The following is a 25925-nucleotide window of genomic DNA, read 5'->3' as shown; positions in this document are numbered from 1 at the left end:
CTGCGTAACGTGGAATTTGAGAAGATGAAAAAAGCCAGATGTCTGGTCTCTGAATAACCTTTTCACTATACTTCATTTCCCCTCCTCCCATTTAGTTTCAAAAACAAGCATGTAGTAATATGAGTTAAGGTGATTTCATCTCTGTCATTCCTTTTACTAATCCTGCTTTGGAAACTTTATAAAAGCCTTCAATATCTTACGAAAATGTAAAAGTATTGCTGTGTATAGAGGGAACAGCATAGAACAAACATAACTTACTTGATTAGGAAAAGTGTTTTGCATGCTCCATGTCAGATTAAAACTTTTGTATTGGTGAGCCTAGAAGTCTGGAAAAATGTGTAACATTGAAAGTCTGACTGGGTTGTGGTAGATTGGAGTGGAGGAAGTGTCTTTCACTTTAAAAAGGTTGGCTTAATGTTGCTCTCTCTTGCAGATTGCAGGAGTTCATTCAGAGCAATACATTGGAGAGTTTAAATAGTTTTACACTAAAGAATTTAACTTCTTGATATGTGCTGCAGCACATCTTGGGATACTGGTGATATATCACATATGACATAAGGGTGAGGCAGCACAGCCCATAGGGATTATGACATATTGCTGTGAATATTCAGAGCTGCTCTTTCCAAAAGAGCAGAATGCTGCTATATCTAGAAAAGTCAGGGAGGAAAGCTCTTATTCTGAGAAAAACTGACTGGAGAGGACACTAAGAAGTATTTGAAGATTTATTGAAATGCAGGAATGCCAGGTTCAAGAAAAAGTAAGGGAAGGATTTCAGCCTCCAGTCTCTTGCTCTGTTGTGTCCCCCTACTCCCAACCAAGAATTTGGCATCTTGCTCTGAAGCATCTTTGAGAAATAGGTTTTCTTTTAGCTACTTCTGAACAGCTACGTAGACCTGAGTTATCAAAGCAAATATGCAGTAATTTGATTCCCAGTGCAGCTGATCCTTAAATGACTGGTCTGTGTGTAACATAAAAGAAGTCATTTATGACACAAAAAGCTTATTTTACTTTGACCTCAGTTCCAAGTGAAAGAGCTTTTTTTTTCTTTTTCTTTTTTCTCTTTTTTTTTTTTTTTTTTTTTAATCAGTCAGCTAAATCATACCTGATTAGAACGGAGCTTTCTAAAGTAGCTTAATTTACTTCTTCAACAAGGAACATTCACTGAAAGGGGGGAGAGGGAAGAAGTGTTTTCTTTTTCTAATACTTTTGGCCATATCATCCACGGCATCGATTGCACCTGTATGAAAGGCAAGGAGTTTTGTAAACCAGAATTTGGGGATTATGTGAAGTAGTCCATGGGAAAAGAAAAAGGAGATAGCTGCTTGATTTAAGTTTCTATAGTCCATCCTTCATTACTAGATTTCTTCCCGAGAGCTGTTGAGACCTGGTGCTCTCTCAGTTTATGCACAGCCAGAAATTCCTCTGCAAGGCATTGAGTTACTCAGCATAACATACTCACAAAATCTGTCAGGAAACAGGCAGCTATGTCTGTAGAAAACAAACTTCATCCATATCTTGCTCATTCTTGCACTGATGAGGAGTCTGAAGAACACCACCAGAGACATATGTTGAGGTACAGTGTAACAGAAGACATGCCCTCTGTTGACTAAACCTGCTATCTAAAGCCACCAGATTTGAAAGATGTCTGTATTGCCTATTAATTTCTGACTGAATAAATGTTAATTGAGGCTTTTTTTTAAAACATGAACTTTGTCTGAACGTAGAACATGCACATCTGGCAAGGAATCTTTTAATCTGTTAGGGTAATGCAGAAGGGGTCTAGGAAAATGTGACTTTCTCTTACTTCTCTGAGAAGTCTGTTGACTATTTATTTGGTAGTAAACACGTTCTTGCTTCCCAGATCAAATATCCCAATAAGAATGATATAGACTATTGACTTTATGTTAATGGCACATCGTTTCTAAAGTTAGAGGCTCTCAGACAGATTCTCATGCTGTTTACGTATAATGCCTAAGCGAGGGATATTCTTTGAATATTTTGCCTGTAGCAGTAGCTGTACTTCAGTAGAAATTCAAATCAGAGAATATGAAACATATTTATCAAAAGATAAATATCTTTTTATTCCCTAGAAATGTACCATTCTTGTGAGCACATCAGGTAACATAAAATGTCTGGTTTTAACTCAGCTGTAGTGGTCCAATTGAAAGCAGAAAAAACATTTGAAAATTATGTTGTGAAAGTGTAAGAGATTCCACAGAAAACAGCAATGGCTGCTCCAAGCACATACACTGTGACCAAGATGCCACAGGGAGAAAAGTAGTTTCCCAGCAATCCAAGAAATGTTATGAATTATCCTAATTTATCCCAGGCATTACTAAAATTCTAGGCAACTCATAAAATTCTGAGTGAATTGTGGGACATTGCTTTGTCAAATTACATAGTTGGTTTCTGTAGGCATAGCATATATAAAATTCATCCATGATCTTATCGTACAGAGGAGATGTACGGTATTCTTAATTTCACTCAAACATTTTTACATGCTTATTGCAGAGAATATCACCTCTTTTTAATACAAGAAGTCAAAAAATTCACTGTCTTCCTGTAACTTGCTCTTCACACAACTTGAAAGAAGAGCATTTCACTTCAAATCTGTACCTGCAATGATTTCTGAAGCTTGTTCAGTAAGGAATTATCTTTTAGTGTGATGAGGGTATAAGATAATTTTATAAATGAATGGTTTGTATGTTAATGTCAAAACCCCCTTCAGTCCAGCCAAAATATTCACCCTTGACCACCTGTAAATCATAATTTGAATATTCCTGAGCTGATATAATTTGGGAAATTTTCTTATTTATTACAGTTAGTAAGCTTAATAAAGCCCAAGATAAAATCTTAATCTGAATTTAAAATGGATTAGAAGTATTCATTGTTTCCTTACGCCTTTTCCACCACTAGGATTTCTTACCTTATCCAGCTGTTACTGACAGTTCTTGGCATTAGAATTTAGATTTGTCTCTGCTGAGTTTAGAAGAATAAATTATACTTCACTACACATATTTTACTACAGATTGAACAGACACCAAAAGAATCCAAAGACTATAATAATTTGTTCACATTTTCTAAGTAAACTGTGGTGGTATTCTGTGTATCAAATTTCTGTACAGCTTCTGAACACAGATAACACTAAAACACAGAAAAAAATAAATTAAAAAAAAAAAAGATATATTACAGACAATTTATGCTATTCATTTTGCTCATGAGCAGGATACTTGGATCAAATTTCTTTACCATTCTATTATATATCCAGAGAGAAAGACTACCACAAGTCTTGTTTGACAGTGATTATACATATTCCAGAATTGGTGTGTTATGTGGAAATCATTAAGTGGTTATTCTTTGTATTTATGAAATATATATCTACAGCAATTGGGGATAAATTAGTAAAACTAGTTAGCAAGATGAATATATGTTAATTTTTATTTAGAAGCAAGGCCTGGTCATGAGCTGAGAAGCACAAACATTGTTGGCTCTAACCTTATTATGTCTATTATTTGTATGGGAAAAGATGTGAGTTCACTGGTTTGCCTATCTGATTATATTGTATGGGGCTTCGGGTAAAGATCTTCCATAATGTTGAGCACAGGGAAGACATCAGCTCCTTTAGGCCTACATGCATGCATTTATATTTAAATGTATGCAAAATTAACAAGAAATCACAGAAACTATACTCATACTCTGAAACAGTGATTGGCCAGAAGAGTCCTGTCGGCACATGGTGAAGTAATGAGGGTAGTCCTCTTGGGGAAAGCAAGGGTAGGAGGAAACTGCAAGAGAAACAAGACAAGCCTATTCAGACCCACTCAGCTGAATCATGCAGAGCAGAGTTTAGCTGATGCTGTGGCAGAGAAAAGCACCCACTTTGCTTTCATCACATCTCTCTTAACTGAAGCGTAAAAATTCTATTCTTCAACTTTCATTAAAAAAAAATAGTTTGGAACAGGAATAGACAAAAAATGCTATAATATAAAACAAATAAAGCTTTTTTGGAGTCACATTTTAGTGTATATAAAAGCTGTCAAGAGTGACCTTGTAAAAATGTAAAAATTTTTTTCCTATCTGGACCATCCTTCCAGCAAGCATTTTGTAAAATACTTGAATAGACAATTAATATGAAAACAGTTCAAGTCAGTTTACTTTAAGTATTCAAAGACCTTTGTTAAAATTTTTACCACTCAATGCCTTTTATGTGTCATATGTAGTTACGTCAAATATTATTTCCTAGTATCTTCCTAAAAATGTAGTCTAGATAAGATATTTTGCAACATCTTAGTCTTCAAAAATGTGTGATGTAGTTTTGTTCTTCACTTTTTTGCTTCCTGTATGCTTTCAATGCAGGACATCAACTTCTTCAGGATTACAAAATGACTGATTTGGGTCAAAATTACTTTCAAGTACATATGATATTAAAAGAATGAAAAAAACCCTCATGATCTGAATTTTGCTATACAGTAACTGTATGTACAGCGATGGAAGTATGATCATAAAACTCTTGCTGTGATGTGCAGTTTGCAAAGAGTAGCTGAAGCTTCCCGCAACGATGTGTTATGTTTGTCAGATGACAAAAGACCAACTTCATTTGTGTAGATTGAGAAGCATTGCTGTTTGCCAGCCTGTTATTATTCACTGCTATGTCTTGATCCAAATAAAAGTTGCTGTGTGAGATCTATAGTCTCCAAAGACTCTATAGACATGAGTAAGTAAGTGGTAAGGACTGCATAATGGAATTACAGCAGCTGTGTTTAACTCCCACTTATATTAATTTGGTATCAGACTTCTAAACTAGTTTGGTAGAGGAAAAGTACTGTTCCATATGAGATCACATGGACTCGATGATCTTGAGGTCTCTTCCAACCTAGAAATTCTTTGAAATTCTGTGACACAATTTATACTGAGATTGTGGCCAACTTGTGAATCTCTTCAATGTTTTGATTTATGTTTTATTTCTTAGGTTGGTGCAAGAGAATGTAGGAATGGACATCCCCTTTGCTGAGGGTGTATTGAGCCCCATTTCTACAGAGATGAGACCCGGTAAGAGAAGCTCTTACTTCTTACCTTAATTATATCTTAGTCCCTTGGAATTTAATTATGTGGCTATAAGGGTGTTTCTGTGGTGGTAATAAAGTAAAATAAAATAAAATAAAGTAAAATAAAATAAAATATAAAATAAAATAATAAAATGTCATTACAGTGTTAAAAAAAGAAAAATTGTTAAGTTTGTTTTATTTAGTCAATTTTCTTCTTCACTTAACAAATGATAATTGCCAATATTTCCTCTTATGCATTATTGTCATTGCTTGTTTAGTTCTTAAGATGTTTAAGTAATCGTTATTATTTATCTTATATTTGCCTACTGTCTAAGTGAACGAAGAACACCTTGAAATGTGGCACTTAATGCAGTGGCAAGGGACAGAGCTATACCTAACTTTTATTTTATTTAAGACTACTCTTAGTTAAGGCTGATTATGAGACTCAGAGGTATCTTTATTTCTATTACTGTATTGGATACAATACTGTCTTAGTCAAGACTAAAGACATACCTCCTACCTGCAAATCAGCACCGCTTGGGTAGCAGCAAGTGCATAACAAAACAGAGACTTAGGGGGAATCTTCACTCATATTATTTTTCCCGGATTCAACAGAGCATTTGTTCATAACTCATGATTTGTATATTGCTCTTTAAATTCTTAAACCCTGTGGATCAGACTTTGCATGAAGCTTGATTTTTGGCTGATGATTGTAAAAAGAGTGAATCTGAATGTTACGCAATTCAAGTGTTCCCAGCTACATCTGCCATTTCTGTGGAAACTTGTTTTATTTTTTAAACATTAATGTGAGATATTTCTGTTTTATATTAGGTGGTCTTAAATGGCTTGTTGTTACTGTAATTGGTCGATCCCAGTATGTTTGCTAGTGATTCTTAAATAGGTGAGAGACAAACTGTATGCTTAGGAAATTAAATTATTTTTTTATTTCTCTTCTTTCAGAACCTCCAAATTCTCTTGATCTTAATGGTTCCCATCCCAGAAGGATAAAGCTTACTGCTCCAAATATCAATCTCTCTTTGGACCAGAGTGAAGGTTCTGTGCTTTCTGATGATAATTTGGACACACCAGATGAAATTGACATCAATGTAGATGACCTTGACACTCCTGATGAAGCAGACTCTTTTGAGTACACTGGGCAAGGTAGCTTTCTAGACTGTAGCTTTCTAAACTGTAGATTTACAGTTCATCTCTGATTTTTTATTTGCTGTTTACATGATTGGTTTCATGTCTGTCAGGCTATCAATATGGTTTAATGTGTTTGAGATTTAATGTAAGGTATCCAGATATTTTTTTCTGCTATTTTTAACCTTTCTCCCCCTGTGTAAAGTAATACATTTCTACTTATGCAGAGTGCAGAAAAAAAATAGTACAGCTGATCAACTGATGAAATAAAATAAGAAGAGCATCCTGGATAGAATTTAACTCCTTTCTTTGTCCAGTTCTAATCATAGGACTTGTATGAAAAGAGTCTTTCAGTAAAGAAAAAGCAGTTGCTGTCTGTTGTAAGGGAACACTAGACCTAACTGCACTTTCAATGACCAGCTCTATATTGTACTTACATCTTTTTTGTTTGGAGATATAACGTCGTGTGAAATACATTGGCTGAATTGGAAAATCTCATCCCAAAGTCTCTCTTGTCATGACATCACCAGATTTTGCCGTGAAGTTTACCAGAATATTAATATTCTGAAGTTCAGGCACTATCTATGCCCTAATCATTTCTTTGGATGACTGGAAAACACCCAGCTGGGTTTTGCACCCATTCACTCTGTACAAAAGCTGCACCAAAGAGATTGCAGTGTGTAAATGAAATAGACACAGCATGGTAAGAAAGGTCTTTTGTTAGTAAGAAAGGTCTTTTTCTATTCCCATGTATGGTTGGAAACCTGAGACATGTAAGGTGTGTGCACGGCATGATAAAGCTAGCTCATGTAATGGAACAACAAAATTTGTTCCACCAATTTAAATATGCTTTCTCAGCAGGGCCAGCTGTGCAGTATAGACACACCCTGAAATACGAAACTGGTCTTATTTTACTTAGGAAGAGCCACAGACACTCCATTCTTCTTCCTCATACTAATCTCAAGACAATAATTTTTTCTCATGTGGCGTAAAAGTGTCTTGTACTGCCTTACTCACTTTACTTACCCTCGTGGTGCACGGAATAGGGTGATAACATCCACTTGTGCTAGTACCTGAAGAACCACATGGGAACTGTATTCACTAATATAAATACCTGAAGATCATAAGCATTTTTCAATCTGAACAGAGAGAAACTTTAAAAAGGGTTACATTTAAATTGAGTTTTCCCTTGCATTTAAATTCCTTGTTGCTAGTGAGGTCACTATAATTTAAAAAACTGTATGCTCTTTTGAGCATGCAGGAACAGTTGCATTGGTTTAAGTGATATTGCTAAAGAGGCATTGCTGTGCACTCAGTCATGCATAAGCGTCTCTAATGTCACTTCTCATTAGAAGGCTGATTTCCTTATGGGTAGATGCAGGGCATAGTGATGAGCTGCTAGATGGTTGGAATATTATGTACCGAAGGTTTAATCTAACACACACACACGCGTACTTTTAGATAGTTGTGACCACTGCATGAGAGCAAAAATCTCTGTCTGCCATGGAACAGATTTTGCCTTTAAGCAAAAACCCTAAAGTAAGTAAATTCAACTCTGCTGATTTTGGTGGCAGTTATATTTATGGCAAGCATTTGTCCCCAGATTTGTTGTTGTTTTCTAAATGTGATGATTGGTGACATTTTTACAGATATATACTTTGATTTTAGACATACGTAATTGGCAAAACATCATACAATTACATGAGCCTGCAGATAGAAGAAAAGGCAAAAATAGTCAAATAGTCACAATTTATCAAAATAAGCTGACAATAACGTGAGTAGACTATATATAGCATGGATCTGATAGCTATCATTATAGTCGTAAGAACTACGGTTTACATAGTTAACAGCCTTTGTACTTTTGTCACCCTTCTGTTACCAGTATGTGCTGTGCTGTTACCAGCATAAATAATCTCCCACAGCTCAGTGGTTCTGTGGTGTTGTGCCAAACCCAAGTAAGTACTGAGAAGACATTGCTGTTGAAACTGTAGAGAGAAATTAATTTTTAGCTTCTCATCCTCAGACTGCTAATGGTCCATTTAAACTGAAAGTCAACTGAGAAAAGTAAGACTGTTGTCACATCTCAGGAGGTCACGTCACTGGGAAAGTGATGGCTGTGTAAAACACGAAATGTTGAAACCCTGTAGTGTAGAAGAATGATGAAAAGAAGAGTCAGTACAACTGCAATGTGCAAGAAACCAGATGAGAGTAGAAGTACCAATGTCTTAAACTAGCACCTGACTTATTTAGGGATTGGTCAATAGCAGTTTCACAGTTGTTGTTTGTTTGTTGTCCCTGATACCCTACATTTAAGTATTCTCTTTCAAAACCTGCTCTTGTTTCTTAAATGAGCTTTTCATGATTTTTACATTAGGTGACTTAAAGTTGCATTTCCAAACAGTTTGTGCAAATAGATGAAGGTCTGCCCCCAAATCAAATTACTATTTATCTACAGATTTTTATTTCTCTTCTGAATTTCACACTGGTTCATCTTTCTCTGCAACATCAACACTCCAGGCAGTAAAGCAGAATCACTTTTTCACAGGGAGATCTAGTACGATGCATGTATGTAGTTTCCTTATTGTTTCCCTTGGTATCTTTACAAGATCAGCATCATACAGAATTGCATTAAGATATTTAGTTTTGTAATTATGGGGTTTATATATTTTGTAAGATCATTTCCAATATCACTGAATAAATAATATTTAAAAAGTGAACGCCAAGGATATTATTAAACATCATGAGCATTGCACTGTGAGAAGGCATGAACATATACCTCAGTTCCACAATGTATAACCTACTGAGCAGCAGGTATTAAACCAGTTTTAATTAGTATGTTTGAATAAAAAAAAATCATGTTTTTCAATTTGTTCTTCTTCCCAACCTTATGACTCCTCAAAATCCCTTAGTTTGCAGTTCCTAAGGAGAAACGTACTTTGTGGTCACATTATTTGTACATGTGTATGTTTCTTGATCTTCCATTGCTGTTTTCACCATTGATACATTTTTCTTGAATATATTTTTAACTCATTGGCAGATACATCAAGAGGTAAGAACTGAAACAGAGAATCGTAGAATCATAACTACATTCTCTAAAGATTCCAATAGATGGGAATTTAGTAAGGAATTGGTGATAGGCTTAGCTTTTGTTACATATCAGAGAATCTTCCTCAGAGAAAGTGGCCTTCGAACAGAGTTTACTTCCAGTTAGGGACAAAGAATACAAGACAGATGGCAGATGAAATCCAGACCTCAATATTCCTACTGTATCAGAGCCAATTGCTTACTCTCCAATTCTATCATTCTCCTTCCGCTTTTATACTTGCTGTGGTCTGATGACACTCATTGTCCACTTAAATGAATGTAAGAGAAAAAATATTTAGAGCTTTTCCATTAATATATAAAATATGCATTTTTATTTTTCAGAAGAGCAGACTGCCATTAAGGATGCTTCCCAGGAGGAGTCTGAATCAATTCCAGAGTACACTGCTGAGGAAGAGCGAGAGGACAACAGGTTATGGAGAACAGTGGTTATTGGAGAACAAGAACAAAGAATTGATATGAAAGTTATTGAACCTTACAAAAAGGTTATTTCACATGGAGGTAGGAAAACCTTGAATGCATTTTTTAGATTCATATGAAAGTTCATGCTCTATTAAGCATGGTTTATTTCCATTTTAGTTCACTTATCATATTAGCAAAGAGAGAGGGTTTATTTTTCTGCCACAGTTTTAAGCCATGAATTAGCTAACACCATCAAATTACAGAAGCATTATTGTATCTTAGGGTCCATATTAATCATCCTTAGGAAGACACTGTTATGATGCAAGGAGTTTCAAGCTTCTTTTGGAGGCGTATCAATGAGCTACTGGCATAGCACCAAAGCGAGCCATCCTGTTTTCAGTTTGGTCATAGGATGCTAATTCAAAATACATTTTGAGCATATACTGTCAGCTGAGGGTCCTAAGAAGCCTTCAGATGAACTGAAGCCAGTAAGAGGCCTCATAAGAGAGTATTTTCAGAAAAACAACACTTGCATCAGGACAGGTCTTTCCTGTTTGATTAGATGATTAGCCAGTATTTGTTTCACATTTCTCTATTGCTGTTTCTGTACCTGTCAAAGTGATGCTTGACATGGGAAGACTTTGTAACCTTCACTCCCCAGTCCATAATTTCAGCACAGAGCTGAAGTTTTCTTGGAAGATAAAAGAGGGCCTGATTTTGATCTTTCTTACACTGGTACTGTCAGTAACTACATGAGTGAAGCAAGTAGTGAGGCCAGACTAAATCAACCTGGTCAGACTTTTCAACTCAGCAGTGAATACTTTAAATACAAAGCACTTTCAGAAGCAACAAATAAACTAAGATAAGTGTGTCAGTAACAATCTGGTTATTGTAGACTAAAACTTCCAATCAAGAAAAAAAATTGTTCTACAGAAAAAAAAATATATATAAAATCTTATTTTCTAGATTATAGCAAAAGCTTCTTGCATGAAGGGATATGAGGCTCTGTGATTGTGGGTGCATAGATTTAAATAATTGAAATGGCAAAAGAAAAAATAATAATTTTCCCTTGGGCTTCCATTTCCCTGGTTATGCTCCTCATTTAATTTTTATGTAAGCTCCTCAAATTTATTTTTCTGCCATTTATAGTTGTCAGCTGAGAGCATTTCACCAGCAACTGTTTTGTTTCTTCACATAATTTGTTAATAACTATCAAATACAATATCAAAGAAAACACTTGAAGTCAGAAAATGAGTAGGAAAATGACCTCAAGTGCTTACTATATTGTCTCTTTTGATCATCTGCTCCCTATCATTGCTGGAGAATTTATAGTTACAGCATTACTAATACACTTCTGCATAATTTAATTCAAATGGGTAAATATTACTATAGCTACTGAAAGAATAATGTTAAGCAAAACCATTTAAGTGTATTTTTCTTGGTGTTTCAGGTTTAGATTATCTGTGCATTCCATAAGTTTGTGGGATACAGTTTGCCAGCTGTTAAGTATGGTATTAGGTAAAGATAAGTTATTCTAATCCTACATAAATTCAGACAGGTACTTTAGCATCTCAGAGGTAAGATTTGTGTTTATACGAGGATGCTTCTGGCACAGTGCTGCTGATCTGTAGCATCATTTAAAGCTAAACCAGTGTTCCCAGTGTATTTTCAGTGTTAAATCTCAATCTGGTAAAAAAGAAGTGTTGTTACATAAATAAAATACTATATTACTTGAGGATGTCATCCTCACATTTGTACATTTACATTAAAAGCACCTAGAGGTTAGCCTGCAGATGCCTATATTGTCCAATGTGCAAAAGGTTTATTCAAAATTAGTGAAGATGTTTAATCCCCCAAGCATTTTCTTGTCATAACAGCACCATCAGAGATTTATGCATGTCATGACACCTCAGACACGGGTTAGCAAATAGCCATAGATGGCATAATTTAGGAAACAAACATCAGATTTTGAGGCTTTGTTAATGGTATTTATTTATATGTTTTGGTTTTTGGTTGGTTGTTTTGTTTTGTTTTGTTTTATGTTGTAAAGTAATCTAGATATATTTGTGGTGGAAACTGTCATGTATATAATTCTGCTAGATGCTGATGTATACATATATATCAGCCTATATGAAAAATGAATACCATTCCACTTTAGTGGGTGGAGAAGTAGCCCGTACTTGGGTATTGCTTGGCAGTTTAAGTATTAGTTTCAGTGGCAGACATCTCTTATAGTAACTGTAAAGGATATAGCAATGTACAGTTTTCCATGGTAGTAGTTTAAGCTATTCATCTCAGTTCTCAATGTGAAATAATCAGGATACAAATTTAGGTTTCAAGTTTAGGTTTCAAATTTAGGTTTCCAGTACTGATAGGCAAATAGACTTCACCGATTCTTTCTGCTTTACCTCGCTGTAATACAGTTGAGTAGTTGTGATGAAAAAAGGGGTTAGTTTCAGTCCATATGTCTCTGCAATAAGGAGTGAGGTAGCAGGTATGAATGATCTCATACTGATTTAATATTTGCCTTCAACTTCGGTTTATCCTCTTTTTGAATGAAATTATTAAATTAGGTTGCCAGATCTGACAAGTTACCAAAACATGGATTCTTTGTGCCAGTGGTTTGTTGCAGTTGCTCTTACCAGAAGACAAAACCTTTCTTTGAGCCCTTATTTTGGAAATGCTATCCTTTTTATTTGGAGTAATAACCCTGTAGTAATTCCATGATGCATACTCCCCGTTTCCCAAGGTAACAAGACCAGATTGGATGGGGCTTTGAGCAAACTGGTCTAGTGGAAGGTGTTGGATGGGGCTTTGGTCTGGTCTAGTGGAAAGTGTTCCTGCCCATGGCAGGGGGGTTGGAATTAGATGATCATTAATGTCCCTTCCAACCCAAACCATTCTATGATACTATGATTTATTTCACTTGCTATTTTTTTCAGTATATTTTGTGACAGATTTTTACATGTCTGACATCTCATTTTTTTTTAGATCAGTCAAATCTAAGGTAAAGAACACTGAGTTTCCTTTACCTTAAATTGGATGCTGCTCAGTAATTTAGCCATTGCCAAAGATAAAGAATGAGCATGAACAGTAAGTTTTAGCCTTCCACTGGCCTAATTGGAATTTTTGCCTGAAATCTAATCATATCATAGTGATTAAGAACTGGTATTAAATTCTGTGTTTGTGAAGTGGCAGAGCTCTACACTGAAGGTATAGAATTTAAATAATTTTAATGCATGGGTTGTGAGAAAACTTGACAGCTTGGGTAGTTGTTACAGTTGGGTAAACTCCTGGTGCCAAACTTCTGAGCCAGTTGGGCAAACTGCTTTGTGGCAGCATAATGTAAGTTGTCTTGGAAAATCTTTTAAGGATTTTTTTTGGTATAAGGAGGAAAATCCCATCTCTATTTCTAAAGCAAAGGGAAAAAATAATGTCTTATTCTATAATGATTTATTTGAGGATAGGCTAGAGTAGGCTAGATTAATTTAATGTTTTCTCTTTGAAAATGTGTGGGTCTATCTGAGAATAAGGAAATATATCAGAGACTCAGATTAAGTGGTGAGTGTGGGAGGTGGAGTTGTTTTTGTTTCTTTTGAGAAGGCTAGGACATTCCTTCACAATGATCTCTTCACACCAAGGTGAAGGAGCTGAAAAGAGGAGTTTTGTCCCCCCTCCTTGTGTACATCTGTGCTAGAGAATGCAATGCTACTCTCTGAATTTGAGCTTGAGATCTTTACTGGTTTTCCAAAGTCAGCCATATTTATAACAATAGCTTCGTGTTATTGGATCGCAACATGAGTTGGAGTTTTGCCATACCATGCTATGTCATGTGCCTTAACCTGGTTATATCCACATTGTCATTTGGCTTAAATTCGCTCCCTAATCCTGAGCTCTTTTGCCTGCCTGTGTTCTCCAAAAGCAAGGAGAAAGGCACAGCGCGGTATTGCAGAGGACAGTGGACAGACAAATGCTGGGCTGCTGTTGTATGGTGGCTTCTCTAGCTCTGCAAGCCCATCTGTAGATCAGCAAGCCCTTGGCCACTGGGAGCCAGAGGAAAGTTACTATACAGAACTGGAATATCCCTTCCATGCCAGAATCATGGAGGGAGTTTAGACTAATGACAGCAAGCTTCCTGCAGTGTACAAACTCTTCCTCAGTGGATGAGGTCTAGGCTAGCATTCTCAATTTGATGTAGACAAAACAAATAAACACTGTCAGTTTACCCCATTCGTTATATTTAGTCAAACCCACCAAATCAAATTCTGCAAGAAGGAAGTCCAGCATGATCCTTCAACAAGCTGCTTTGAAAAGCCTTGATATGAAGTAATATGTCTTAAAGCAAGAGACTCCTGACATGCCTCAGAGGCTTATCCATCCCCCACACACCATAAATGGGAAAGCAGTGGTATTTTTCAGTCCTTTAAGGAACACCTGAGGGCCATGAATGAAGAGCACTTCTGTGCATGTCTTTATGGCTGGCATAGTACTGAGATTAGTCAGCTATGATTTTTCTCAGCATGGAAGAGCTCGTGTCTTGAAGCATCCATTTTGTCAGGGATTGTGCATTTTCCAATGCCAAATAAAAATGTATTCCTTGATATAAATGTCTTCTAGCTTTCCTTACTTCATCTAGGTGAGACTCACTTTAGGTGCTGAATGAGAAAGGAGAAAAAAAACTAGTCCCTGAGCTGCTCCCTGGTTCACACATGGATTACATGTGATCCCTGCCTTTCCATCCTTTCCATAAGGAATTCTGTTTTACTCTGCTGCTGGGTACAATACAGGAAATACTGCAAGTATTTGAGTTAGGCTAGCATACTGCTCACTAATATCCAAAAACAAACAAACAAACAACAACAACAACAAAAAAAAAACGGTGTAAAAGTCCTAAAATCTCTTTAGGAAAGTGCTGCGTGGGTGCTGGCATTATCCTGAATTTTGTCAGGAATGTGTTCCTATCTCCTAGGGAAATTCAGGGTTTCCTCCACAAACATTGTCTCCTTCATGGTTAGTTTCTCCCAGCCTCTTTTGAAAGCCTTTCAATCTTCCTCTCAACATAAACAGCCTTGATCTCTGTGTGTCTCTAGTAGTATTTACATGCAACCATTTCTCCCAGATCTTTATAAATTGCCTCCTAATTGCACATATCTTTTAAATAAATCCCAGACTTTTATCTGGAATGCAGGAGTACTTTATATGTATTTTGTAACAGAAATCTGTAGGGACTGCAAAAGATTGTGAAGAAGATTGATATTGTATTGATTGATTGATTGGTATTGGACAATTGGAGTATCCACAGTAAAGAAATACTTTATACAAAACTTGCAGCAAATAATTTAACCGATCCTTAGGAGCTTTTGAGGTATAGTGTCATGCAGTCATAACTGTAATATCCTGATGCCTTTGGAGCTGCACAAGACAAATGAAACTGGATTGTGAGACCTTGGGAGACATCGTTCAAAAGATGCAGGATGACAAATTTTTGTCATCCTGCTATTAAGTTTCTATTTTCTTTAGTAACTTATTCCTCAGGCTAAGGTGAGCACACAAGTGCAATAGAGATGTAATGAACCAGGAGTTCAGATAGAATTGCATTCCTTACAAAGTAGAATGAGGCTTTTTCGCTGGTAAAATGTTTACTCTTAGTTATGCTAAGCATGTTTTCCAGGAATTCAACATAACTCACTATCCTACTTATTACTTGATCATTCATTCATTTTCTGTCTTCTTCAGCAGGAGACATTATCTATCTATTCCAGGACTTAGAGATTTCTTTCTAAATTTATCTTGGTAAGAGCCTTTGACAAAGATAAAAATGCATTTTTATTTGTTCCACAGGATACTATGGTGATGGTCTGAATGCTATCATTGTGTTTGCTGCATGCTTCTTGCCAGACAGCAGCCGAACTGATTACAACTATGTCATGGAAAATCTTTTCCTGTGAGTGATATGTGAACAATGTGACAGAGTCTTCTCAAAATTGTGTAGTGAGAGATAACCTGTCTTTAATGAAGAGGTAACGTGGGTCATTAGAAGGGGAGCAATCTGAAAATAGCAAAATAGCAGTTTTAGATAAACTGCTCAGTGGTGTATTACTGTACTATTCCTTACCCAGTCACCCTCCCAAATTAAGGTGTATTTGACTGTAGTATCTCCATGAAAGATAAGGAATACAGTGTCTTCAGCTTCTTGGACCCACAATCATCCCACTGTTTCACTAGCGATTTCCAGTCCTTACAGAGAGCAATCAGCAGGGCCTGCGACCACCAGACTGGCTTTCACTCTTCATTTTTTATTATACACTGCCATGATACATCATCGTATATGATATTTTTAATATATGCTGTGTCTGCGTTCAGGAGTCACAGGACCATTTTCTGACACTTGTTTGAAAAATACAGGATAAATGGCAGTTGCTGACACAAACAGCGCAAAGTGTTTTTTTCTGACTCCAGCTGCTTCTGATTCAGTTATAAGTGGTGTCTCTTGGACAGGACACAAATTTGACCAAATAAACCCACATTTATCACAGTGAAATTACTGCTAGTAGCAACTACATTTGGCAGCCAAAAACTGTGAAGGCAGCAACTCCCCCAAGTGCCACCAGCTAGTTCCACTTACAGCTGCTGAAAAATCAATCATTCCGGAGTTCTTTATGCTAATACCCAGTATGTCAGTTCAGCAGCCAGCAGAGGCCTGGCCTTCACCATCTGCAGCTTACAAGGCACAAAACCTTGCAGCAAGAGCCCAGACCCCACTCTCTGTAAAACTCCAGTCCTTGAAGATGCCCATGGTGACAGCCAAAGCCTTCAGCGTTGTGTCTACATGTGAAAAATGAGATTGCTTTTGTTCCAGGTCAGACCAACTGCTGGAGTTTGGCTGGTAAAGCCTTTTAAGTCCCCCATGTTGTCTACAGTAACTGATTTACACAAAGCCCAGTGGTTTAGATGGGAAGAGTTACTGCAGAGGTTTTAAGTTAATAGGGCACAAAGCTGAGGGTAACAGTGACTGACATTAAACAGTTCTCTGTTCTCTGTAGTCTGTTCTCTGACATCACCCAAAACCCTTGTTCACAGGTAGAGTTGATGATAAATGGACTTGGTAGAGAAACTATTTTCAAGCCTAAAGAGACTTTTCCACATCACTTGGGGATATTGCCAAAGTCCATTCTATATCTCAGTCTTTTTCTGGAGTGGTAGTTTAACAGGGAGTTCAGACTGGCTTCAGCTACTTTTAGGGCTGAGATTCTTGATTCTTTTTAACACAACAAGAACCAGAAAACAAAAGTCATATAATCCCTGTCTTTTACATGTAGGCCTATTAGTTGCATTGAAGTAAGAGGGAGCTCGACAGTTTGCAACATACCCAGTAACTGATAGGATTATTTTTTTAATTTTACTATTTACTATAACAGGGGTCTGGAGAGACATGCAAATTATTAAATATCTTCAGAGTTTTGTTTTGTTTTGTTTTGTTTTTTGTGTAGCATGATTCTGATCTAGATCTACCTCTAGTTTGTGATTAACAGCTGCCCTCTTAGATACTCAATTGCTGCCTGTTTTCTGTCCAGTTAAAATGCCACTCTCTTTTGTGAGAACTAGATTTTCTGCTCTTGTTTAAAGAAACTGCATTGTAAGGAATTTAAGGGTCAGATTAGATCATGAGTCATGCACATACACCTGTGAAAGGGGCCATTATGCTCCAGGATAGAGCTGCCTTTTGTAGGTAGAACTCTCAGGCATTCAGTTTTCTAAGGTGTGACTCAGTAGTTTTTCACTGTAGTTTTTAGGCAGACATGCCTTGGGGCTGGAAGGCAGAGAGAACAATTTAAACATTCTGGTGATGAAGAGCTCCCAGGTGAGGCAAGGATTACTAAAACTGAGCAAAGCATCCATATGTATAGTCCTGGCCAAGAATTTAAAGCTACCCTTTCGTTTGACTGACTACCCAGCTTCTTCTAGGTGAATTTGGCCCTGGGGGGGATAGTCTGTCTCAATGCAGAGCTGAAAAATTTAATGAGTGTTTGAAACGTTTTGATCACAAAATGAAGTAATGGCATGGAGTACACTGTCCCCTTGGAAGGCAAGTTGATAGTCAAGTTCTATTAGCTTTGAGATACAAAAGGTTTATAGCTTGCAGTCACAGATTCAGCCGCAGTAATCTGAAGGTCATAATAATTGTAGAAAAGTATCTTATCCTGACCCTTATTATTTTTGCATTGAGCAAACATGATAATTAATAATGAAGACACATTTCTCAACAGTTAGAATTGTTGTTTTCTAGTCATAGTTCTAGAGGTAGGTAGTATGGTGACCAGTTCTGAAAGTCTGCTCTTGGTTTAAAAGAAAATAAAACACTGTCTTGCCAAAAGACAGTTGGCATGTATCTTGGTTGGCCTTGATACATTCCTAGTAGACTGATTTTTATTGTGTTTAAATCCGTAATTTAAAATACATACTCACTTCTGTTCTCTTATCAGGTATGTAATCAGTACCTTAGAGCTGATGGTAGCAGAAGACTATATGATTGTATACTTGAATGGAGCAACACCAAGGAGGAGGATGCCTGGACTGGGTTGGATGAAAAAATGTTACCAAATGATTGATCGACGGTGGGTAGTATTTTCCTTTGTGATCCACACCTATTATTTTAAACATTGTCCATTTCTGTTGCTCCCCTGTATGACAATGTTCAGTGTATAAGATTTTTGTGTATGTTTTGTATTTTCTTACTTTCTTAATAAACTGTTGATTTTCTTTTTCTTAGATTGAGGAAGAATTTGAAATCATTCATAATTGTCCATCCATCATGGTTTATCAGGACAATCCTGGCTGTGACACGACCTTTTATAAGGTATGTAGTGAATACTGGTTTAATGCTATGTCCCTAAGAATACAGAAGCACTCTAAATCAACAGAAATGGCTATTAATCTCTCACTGATCTGTGCTGGGATGATTTTGACAGTTAAAGTTGACTTCCCCTAAAGTGAGTGGGGAAAAAAGTTGATTTGTGTGGGAATGCAGCTGTGTACAATATGTATATGAAGAATTGGTAAATAAGTTCTTTAAAATTGTTTTGTTCTGAGCCTATTTAAAGGCTTGTAGGAAGGGGGTCTATATATGGTGATAGTCCATTGTAAAAAAACGATGACTACTGAACAAGATTAAGCTATAGTTCTGGTTTTAAAAAAGTTAGTTGCTGCTCATTCAAGGGGACTGCCCTGAGCTATTTGACCTGGTTCCAAATAAAAGGTTTTCTGCCACCAAAAATACTTTGATTGGTTAAAAACAAAGAAGTGTTAGATACAGAAGACCTCAAAAATTTTTGAAGAAGATGGACAAGTATACAGCTGGAACACTGAGATCAGGAGAGCACACGGACAGGCATGAGAAAGAGTTGCTTCAAATAAGAGGAGTGGCGTCTTGTGTACAGAAGCCACACAGAGAATTACACATGAGAGACAGCAGAGACGTCTACCCTGAGAATACAGACGAGAACGCTGAAAGTGTCTGTCACAAGGTGCGCTGTCCTGACAGGGTAACTGTGGAATGGAGAAGAAAATGACTTCTCGCACTGCTGCTTAATTGCAACAGGCAATCATAACAGCGATTCTTCTTTCACATGTGACGACTTCAATACCAAGTAGAAAGTGACAACTGAAAATACTAGAATAACACAGGAACCAGCACCTGGAATTATCAACAGTAATAACAGGGGATTCAGTTAGATGCATTTGGTGTCTGAGATGTTTCAGTTGGCTTACTATTTGCTCCAGATAAAAGAGTAGACAGTAAAATCAAATATGCCCCACCTGTTTGAATTCATGAGTCATTTATTTGAGATGGCCAGGAGCAGCCACACATTTTGCACTTCCAAACTGGTGATAAAGTTCACTCTAAACAGTTTGACAAACAAAGTTAACAGTCCATAACTAGATACAGTAGAGACCAGTTACAAATCTCCATTCCAGCCAAAAGGTAGATTGAGTCTCAGTCAGAAGCAGAAGAATGTGAAGTGCAAATGGGAGCTGAAAAAAGGTGTGCAAGGCATAAGGCCAATGTGACATGGTAAAATCACAGAGTGGTTAAGGCTTGAAGGGAGCTCTGGAGGCCATCTGATCCAACCACCTCTGCTCAAGTAGGACCATCTACAGCAGGTTACCCTGGACCATGTCCAGGCAGTTCTTGAAGATCTCCGCGGAGGGATACTCCACTACCTTTCTGGGAAACCTGTGCCAGTGCGCCATCACCCTCACAGTGAAGAAGTTTAGTTAGACCCTCCTGTGTTCCAGTTTGTGTCCATTGCCCCTTGTCCTATCATTGGGCACCAATAAAAAAAGCCTGGCTCTGTTTTACTTGCATCCTCCCTTCAAGTATTTATAGACATCAATGAGATCTGCCCCTGAGCCTCCTCTTCTGAAGGTTGAACAGTCCCAGTTCTCTCAGCCCCTCCTCATAAGAGAGGTTATTCAGACTCTTGATCATAGAGCACCTCAATCATTTGGTCACCATCTGTTGTACTCCTTCCAGTATGTCCATGTCTCTCTTGTACTAGGGGGCCCAGAACTCCACGAGGCCTCACCAATGCTGAGTAGAGGGGAAGGATCACCTTTTTTGATCTGCTAGTGATACTTTACCTAACGAACCCAAGAACACCATTAGCCTTCTTAGAGGCAAGCGCACGTTGCTGACTCATTTTCAACTTGGTTTCTATTCATCAACTTGGAAGATGAGTTGAGGATGTAAGAAAGCTGAACCCCTCTCTGAGGACAGAAGAGCAGTGTGAGAGAGATGAGTAAAAAAACTGGAAGGCATAAAAGGAGATAGTTAATTCAGTAAAAATCACTATGTAAGGAGAAAGAAACTTGATTAGACTGAAGGCCAATGGCTATATCATAGTTTGCTAGCCCAGAGCTGTTCACTGAACTACTGACATGTACTGTGGGAATTTTAGAGTAAGAAATGAATTGCTCCCAAGGCAAGGAGAGAAGGTCCCAAGATAGTAAGATAGCTAAGCCACTTAATTTTAATTCTGTTTCAGCTGAGATACAGGGCAAACCAGTAGGAATCAAGAAACTAAAAGACAGCAAAACGGCAAGGGACAGTCAAGTCACTGAGAGTTTTTTCTTTTTCTCCTTGTTGTCCTTCTCCTTCTCCTTCTCCTTCTCCTTCTCCTTCTCCTTCTCCTTCTCCTTCTCCTTCTCCTTCTCCTTCCTTCTCCTTCTCCTTCTCCTCCTTTTTTTCTTTGTTGTTTTTGGTTCTGGTTTTATTTCAGTCTGTAGAAGCTTCTGATTGGTTTCCAGCTTGCCAAGTTACTATAGTTGGCAGTTCAGATGGTCCAGACTATAGTTACATTTTGGATAAAATGCTAAGAATTATCTATCTGTTACTATGTCTTTCATTGGACGATTATGGGTGATTTGCTCATCTTAAAACATAACCATTGGCATGCTCCAGTGTGTGTGCTGAATGTGTGTGTGTGTACAAAGAGAAATGAAAGTGGGTGACCTTAACTATTCACAGTACCTTCATGTATTCTTGTTTTAGCTGTCTCACTTTACCTTCATAAAAAGATATGTATGGTAATGTGAGGGGAAGTAACCTTTTGTTCAGAGCTATTTCAGATGCTTCACACTGTCTGGTCATAACCCCAAATCATCAGTGAATAAGAAAAAATACATCGTGTTTTACATGGCCTAACAGTTAAGAAAATTTATGCTCAATCTGTCACTGTTACTGATGTTGAAAGACTATATAAACGAAACCAGAGCTGGATTTGGATGATTGCTTTATGAGTCAAATGAGAAGGAGAGATTTCACCTAAGCTAATACATATTAAATAATTCAGGTTAAATAAGTGAGTAGTTTATATTTTTAAAGTATGCTTTCTCAACACCCTTAGCCTTTTTCTCAGTGTTCATTTCTCAAACACAATAAATGATCATTATGCACAGCTGAACTAAACAAGGGAAGTATTTCCCTGTAATCAGTCACTGCAGTAAGAATAGGCACACACATACCCAATCAGATGTGTACTCATCTAAACAAATGTGGATATTCAGCTGTATTATGTTTGAGAATCATAGCTAAATATAAATGCTAATTTGTCATGATCACCTTAAGTGAATGTTTTCCATCTTTTTTTTAAATGTATGTGTGCTGCAGAGGATTTGGTTCTTTTTGTAATTTTAATACATCTCCTAACTGCAGAACTAATCTCATTGCCTAGTATGTAGGCATTGCAATTTTATAATACTGTCCTAAATACTGTAATCTAGCCTAGCCAAAGAACAAAAAAATAAAAAAATAACGTCTAGTCTTGATTTCAGTCTAACTAGGCATCAGGTATGCATATGGTCAGTCAAACTTAGGAGAAAAGTCAATTGACATATGTTGTTTCTGTGTTTCAGCTCTAAGTTCAGTAGTAAAATACAGTACGTCAACACGTTGGCAGAGCTTCGTGAGATGATTCCAATGGAATACGTGCACATACCGGATAGTATTGTAAAGTAAGTGGTGTAGAGACAGAATGTACTTGGTCTAAGAGAAACTATTTTCACAAACTAGTAACAGTGTTTCAGCAACTATAAGAAAAATAGAAAACCTCTACCTGATTCTGTGACAAATGCTTATGTGTTGTTCCACAAAAAAAACTCCACTATTAAACCCTGAAGAAGGAAAACGCTGTGTTGCTGAAACACAAAGCGCAATAAATATGCAATCCTAGAGGAACCAAAGCTTATAGAAAGAGGAAAGTTTTGTGTTGGACCAAATAATACTACTGGTAAAATGAAGACAAGATTTCAGGCTCATAGTCCTTTCATCACGTCTATGCCTATATAATCTGGGTTGGAACAGACTGTTTATTCGCTAGTTGTAACTCAGAAAGAAAATAGGAAAGTTTGACCCTTCTACAGTTAGTTATCAGCTTACATATATGCTATGTCTTTGCATAACTTTTACCAATGTTTAAGTAGAAGTGTTAAGTTTTAGCAATACAGAACTTTGACTGAAACCATAATTCAGAGATAATCTTGTTCAAAAGACACTGACAACCCAGATTCACCATTCATTTTCTTGTTGATCTCTGATGTTTCAAACAAAGCCACTGAAAAACAATGGCTTAGTTCTTGCCTCTTAAGTTTATAGGTTTCCTAAATGCAGGTAGTTCTGAAGGAAGTTAATTTCAATTACTCAAGTGAGCTGGCTTTTTTTTTTTTTCAGATATCAAAACAAACTGAAGTGGTATACCTAGACTGAAAACCTTTGAAATCTATTATGGTTTTCATGTTAGTCATTATTACAAAGATTTGCTGCTGGGGACTGTATTGCTTTTCTTCTTTTTATTAAATATACTAGGTTTTGAACAGGCAAGCATTCTGTTTTGGTGAGTAAATAGACAAGTATGATTATATTTTCCTTATGGTTTATCAGTGACTTGGTATGAAGAACGCTTATTTTGGAGCTGTCACAGATCTCTTCAGCCCAGGCAGGAGTTTTCACACATGCCTCACAGAGGTGAAAGCAGCATAACGAGCTCTTCATCAGACCAGTGATTGCTCTGATTCTTGAGGTGTCAATCCAGGGAGGAAGTGTGAAGCTCAGGTCTGCATGGCACTTGTAAAAATAGTAAATTATAGTCATGAAATCAGGTGTGAGAGGGACTTTCACTCAAATTTGTTTGGTTTTGTGACTGCCTTAGAAATGGAGTAAAAAAGTAGAAGTACAAGGAAAGTAGAACACAGAGGTCATTGGTCACCTGGTAAGAGATGACCAAGATGTTTTAACATCCCTACAGTTCCTTCAGCCTCCCTCTCTCCCTGATTCCTGTCCTCTCTCTTTTGATTTCCATAAACAGTTTTAATTGTCCTCTTTAATACAGACCTTATCCTAATACTCCAATGTGTTTCTCTATTTGCATTCCTTGCTGTGTTTCACTGTTACACTATCTATAGCAGTGCACGCATCCTGTGTTACACACTTCTTTTCTTCCCTATAGACTGTAAAGTCCATTCACCTCAGAAACCAAAGGTGACATAATCACAGCACTGGTCTGTGGAGACTAGGATTCAGAGCTTAAGAAATTTTAGCAAACTGCCTGTGTTTTGTCATCAGCAGCCAGATGAGTGATCATGATTTTGCTGAAGACAAAAATCAAAATGTGACAAATGTGCCCATTGGTGGCAAGCTTTATCAAAATGTCATGATGTGATATGAAGTGGGTGTGAATTGAAGGCACAGTGAGTGGTTACTCCCATGCCAAAGGGAGAAGAGCAGAGATGAATTCAGGTGTTAGCTTCCCTTCTGCTTCAGGTTGAGGAGGATTACTGTAACAAAATAATACAAAATGCACCGTTCAGCAGTCTAATTACTCTACCAGCAAGAACAGACATACCACTGTGGTTATGAGGAACCCCACCTGTAGCAAGTATGTGGGTTTATGCCAGGGTTTGGGTTGTGTTGTTGTCTGGTAGTTTTTTACTGAAGTGAGATATAATATGCCTGGTGTATCATATGAACTTGCATGTCTTTTCTCTTCCTTCACCCACTCGTATCTTGTAAGGTATGATGAAGAGAAGTGTATTAAGAGAAGAATGAGGTAAAACTTGCTTTCTAGCCCATGCTACTGCTCATAGCAGACTGAATCTGTGTGACAGCCTTTCACCCACAGGTGACCTCAATAGCTGAATGAGAGAGGCCTTCCAATGTTGTGGAATCCTACTTTCCCCTTCAAGCTGTTGAGATCAGCCTCCTTTGCAAACAAAACCTACTCAACTGTAAATGTCCTTGATTTGGCCCAGGCTGCAGCTACTTTGATTCTATCTGATAGAGCAATTGAATGCTTTCAGCTCTGTCCACTGGGCATGCCTCAGATCCCTGCTGCTTTTATGTTTCTGCCTCCAAATAATTTTTAAAAGGAGTTGCAAATTAAGATTGGGTTGAGAATAGAAATAAATAATATCATAGTAAACTGAAGAGCCTCAGGGTTTGTGCGTAATACTGGGTGCCTATTTTAGAAGCATGTATTCTATTTGTTCTTTGCTTTGCTATTGCTCTGCTTCTCTCTTATGCTCTGCTTGCTTCTTTGTTTCTTTATATCAATAACTTTTACTCATGCAGACTGGATGAAGAGCTGAGGGAAGCTTCAGAAACAGCTAAGTAAGATAGCTTTCAGCTGGATGCTGGCATTATATTTATTTGGTTCACAGGGATGGATTGAATGCAATACGTTTGGTACAACAATCAGTTCATAGTTCCAATTATTGTGTAAGTTTCCACATCTGTGAATTGACTTCCCCTCTCACTGTAAGCAGCCTGCTTTTATACAGCCGGGTCACAGAAAGAAGTAAGCACACTCTTAAAAAAAAAAAAAAAAAAAAAAAAAAAAAAGTTTTGCTATTTTTTGGCAATGTTTTACAGTCACAGGGAGGATTTAAGTCACTTTTTTACTCCATTACAGTGGTTTATTAAGCATTTTTCTACTTCATGTGCTGTGTTACATGGTTCAAATAATTCTTAGGAGGTTCATATCATTCTTTTTGAAAATTATTTTTTTTTTACAATTTACGAAGTTAACAATGGTTATTATATCACATTCTCTGTTAAGGCAAGTAGTAACTTCTTTCTTTCCACTGTTGGTTTGAAGGGCTAGTGGATTAATACTTGATAATATTGTATCACCTGTGGTAACTTAATAAATCAGTGTCAGATGATGATCAGGTACTTTAAACTCACAACTGTAATTTGGCTTTAAGATGCTAAGGCAACACAGTGTGAAGTACCATAAAAATCTTGAACTGGAAGGACACAGTCCTTGATTCACTAAGCTAAGCTTAGAGATCATTTATGCTTTGCACTTTTTCTATGCATCCTTTATACAGGATTCCACAGAAGGGAATCAAGTGTGACATTTTCCCTGCAATTTTTGTAACCAGAGGGTGTTTGTTTTTTTAAAGTTTTTTTTTTTTCTGCCTCCTTCCTTTAACTCTTCTTTAACCTATATACTTCAGAATTTTCATCTTTCAACTTCTTTGTAGAATTTTTTATCCTTTTGTGTAGTACACATTTTTCACAAGCTCTCCTGAGATAAGCTTTTAAAATGACCAAAGTGAAATATCCGAAACACTTGCCAATGTTTTTTGATTCTAACAATTAAATTGCCTCAGAAGCAATAAAATCATATAAGTAGTTATCTGATACCACCTGTACATTTTGTTAAACAAAAGAGT

The 25925-nt window shown here is 37.0% G+C and overlaps 1 protein-coding gene across 2 annotated transcripts in view; it reads left to right on the top strand.

Annotated features, from left to right (window-relative positions):
* The window catches only part of PRUNE2 (prune homolog 2 with BCH domain), a 138259-nt gene that overhangs the window by 106623 nt on the left and 5711 nt on the right, over positions 1-25925 (top strand). For both annotated transcript variants that reach the window (XM_032205327.1, XM_032205325.1), the window contains exons 11-18: positions 4970-5049; positions 6006-6206; positions 9615-9791; positions 15534-15636; positions 18176-18307; positions 18463-18549; positions 22107-22205; positions 24260-24295. In XM_032205327.1, coding sequence (XP_032061218.1) covers positions 4970-5049; positions 6006-6206; positions 9615-9791; positions 15534-15636; positions 18176-18307; positions 18463-18549; positions 22107-22205; positions 24260-24295 — 915 coding nt within the window. The remainder of the gene's footprint in view (positions 1-4969; positions 5050-6005; positions 6207-9614; positions 9792-15533; positions 15637-18175; positions 18308-18462; positions 18550-22106; positions 22206-24259; positions 24296-25925) is intronic.

The sequence above is a fragment of the Aythya fuligula genome, chromosome Z, assembly GCF_009819795.1.
Source record: "Aythya fuligula isolate bAytFul2 chromosome Z, bAytFul2.pri, whole genome shotgun sequence".
NCBI classification, from domain to species: Eukaryota; Metazoa; Chordata; class Aves; order Anseriformes; family Anatidae; genus Aythya; species Aythya fuligula.
The sequence above is the reverse complement of the archived record's forward strand: the minus strand, read 5'-3'. Positions and strand labels throughout refer to the sequence as shown.